We start from the raw sequence: 2,500 nt of genomic DNA, 5'->3' as shown, positions 1-2,500 counted from the left end.
CCTTCAGTGAATGTTGTATCCAGAGAAGAGTGCACAGCGGTTGAGCTGAACCAGCATCGGGGTTATTATTGGAAAGACAGCACTCTCGCTTTATGAAATGAGAATTATTGTATTCCAATCCTATAGTAGTATACAACTGTACAATTGAAGTTAATGCTGTCACCAATGATTTTGCATGTCTTTTGCACAAATATGTCTGCACTCCTGTACAGTAGCCTACTGCTCTTCAGTGTTTGAAGATTATTTTCTTAGCTACGAACACATCCCACATGTGAGAACACTGGTGAATCCCATAATCTTTGTGGAAACTGTGCGAGCGGGGTTTAAGAAGAACGTGCTTCGTAAGAACGTCGTAACTCAATTTGTGAATGAGGCCCACTGTTCTCTCAAGGGCGGGGGTCCATTTGAATTCCATTCATACACAAGCAGAATCACTCAAAGTTTGAATTGGATTGATTCTCATGAAATTAATGAGATTCAATTAATTATTTCTTGAGTTTTTCAATCTGCGATCTGAATCCGGGTCTAGCATTGGGTGAAATGTGAATTCAACGTGAATTCAATGTGAATTCAAACGGAGCCTGGCCCTTAACCTCACCATAATCATGACTTATGACAGATAATCAAATCATGCAGTCCCAGGTCCTTTGAAAGGTCGGCCCACATGGCGACCTCGTACGGGTGATCCGCCAGTAATCCAGTCCAGACAGTCTACAGGCGAAACATGCTCACTGGAGCAGCTCCGCCCCCCCGACAGCTCAACATGGCCGCGCCCCAGAGTCACCTGACCTTTCCAGCACCGGGACTGAATGTGTTGAGGTTGAACGCGGATGCGCATGTGCACGGACAGGACAACCGAAAGAGAAGACAATGGGTTAAAAATAGAAATGAGGAAAAAGACAAGAACAGAGTTAACAGAACAAGGTAGCAACAGATGCGGAGGCGGAGCCTAACTAGCCTCTCGGAGGCAGAGCCTAACTAGCCTCTCTGACGCTAACCCGGCTAACGGCATGCTACCTTCCTGCGCTCCACGGAAAAGCCGGAAAACTCGGAAACACTCCGACGGGGAATCCTGGGGTACGAGATCGTAGCCCTGGTTTCCCGTGATTCTTTCCGGGCTCGGAAACGGGTTTCCAATAATTCCGATGAGGGCACGAGGACAGCACACAAACACGCTAATCCACATGACATGAAACATACAGGGCGGGATTTGAACCACTTCAAGCTGAAACTACACCGCTGATCTGTTTATACTTCTCTGAGGAGTTAATGCCACGACAGGCTCATGTACTTCAGCCTGTGCTACTGAGACACCATGACATATACACACACTTACAAACACATTACACTTTACACACTCACTGTATATACAGTACACTGACCACACTACACTTTGTATTTTTTTTAATTATCTTATCTTATTTTGCACTAGTATTTCGTACTGCTCTTTGCACTGCCCTGTCTCGTCCTTGCACCCTGTCCAACGCTGTCTCCATGTTATGCACCTTGCCCGAAAGCAAATTCCTAGTATGTTGAAAAACTACAAAGGCAATAAAACACGTTCTGATTCTGATTCTAGTCATCTACAGACACAGGAGCACAGACCTCTCTACAGGTCACATGTCTAGGAGCTGGCAGCCTATCAAAGGTCTAACCTCGCCTCAGACACTAGCATCACAACCAATCACAGCTCTCCGTTAGAAGAAAAGCAGTGGTGTTAGAATCAAAGAAGGGGGGACGTGATTCAACACCAAGCTCCGTTGATCCACAGAGATCTCCGTCTACTGATCTCAGCTGACCTGTCCTGCAACGGGAGAAAGGACCTTCAGATCAAGCGAGGACAACTGCAACCTGCTGAATGACCATCGGGGGAGGGGGGGGTGAATTCGGCGGACAAACAAGCGCGGCGTAGCGTAGACGCGGTACCTTGTTGTCGGAGAGGCCGGTGACCTGGTCGACGAACTCCTCCTGGATCATGAAGGCGGCCAGGTTGGCGGTGTAGGAGGCCAGGAAGATGACGGCGAAGAAGGCCCACACCGACACGATGAACTTACTGGTGGTGCCTTTAGGGTTCTGGACAGGCACAGAGTTGTTGAAGACCAGACCCCAGAGAAGCCAAACAGCCTTCCCCATGGTGAAGGACGGCCCATGGGGGTCTGGCGGGGGGGAGGGGAGGGGGGGGGGGGGGGGGGGCAGAGGAGGGAGGGAGGATGGGAGATTAAAAAAGAGAGAGAATGGAGTCAGAAGGAAGTTTATAACTGTGTGATCACGCTAGCCTTGCATTTTTTACTAGTAAAAGCTGCCCTTAGGAAGTAGTTGACGGTAGTAATCTGATCCTAGAACTGGGCTTACGCAGCAGTGGTGTGTGTGTGTGTGTGTGTATGCATGTGCGTGTGTGCTGGTGTGCGTGTATGCACGCACGCTCGTTTGTGTGTGTATGTGTGTGTGTGTGTGTGTGTGTTGCATACACTCACCTCTACCCTGTGCCAGGTTTCTGTTG

General features: G+C 48.8%; 1 protein-coding gene across 1 annotated transcript in view; it reads right to left on the bottom strand.

Annotated features, from left to right (window-relative positions):
* The window catches only part of grin2aa (glutamate receptor, ionotropic, N-methyl D-aspartate 2A, a), a gene marked incomplete at both ends in the record, with an annotated part of 93,179 nt that overhangs the window by 19,436 nt on the left and 71,243 nt on the right, over positions 1–2,500 (bottom strand). The window contains 2 exon segments of the mRNA XM_084439087.1: positions 1,927–2,156; positions 2,475–2,500. The exon segment at positions 2,475–2,500 is cut by the window's right edge and continues 100 nt beyond it. Of these exon segments, the coding sequence (XP_084295213.1) occupies positions 1,927–2,156; positions 2,475–2,500 (256 nt within the window).

Source organism: Borostomias antarcticus, assembly GCF_949987555.1.
Source record: "Borostomias antarcticus genome assembly, chromosome: 5".
In the NCBI taxonomy this organism is placed as follows: Eukaryota; Metazoa; Chordata; class Actinopteri; order Stomiiformes; family Stomiidae; genus Borostomias; species Borostomias antarcticus.
Note: the sequence above shows the minus strand (reverse complement) of the source record. Positions and strands in the feature narration are given on the sequence as shown.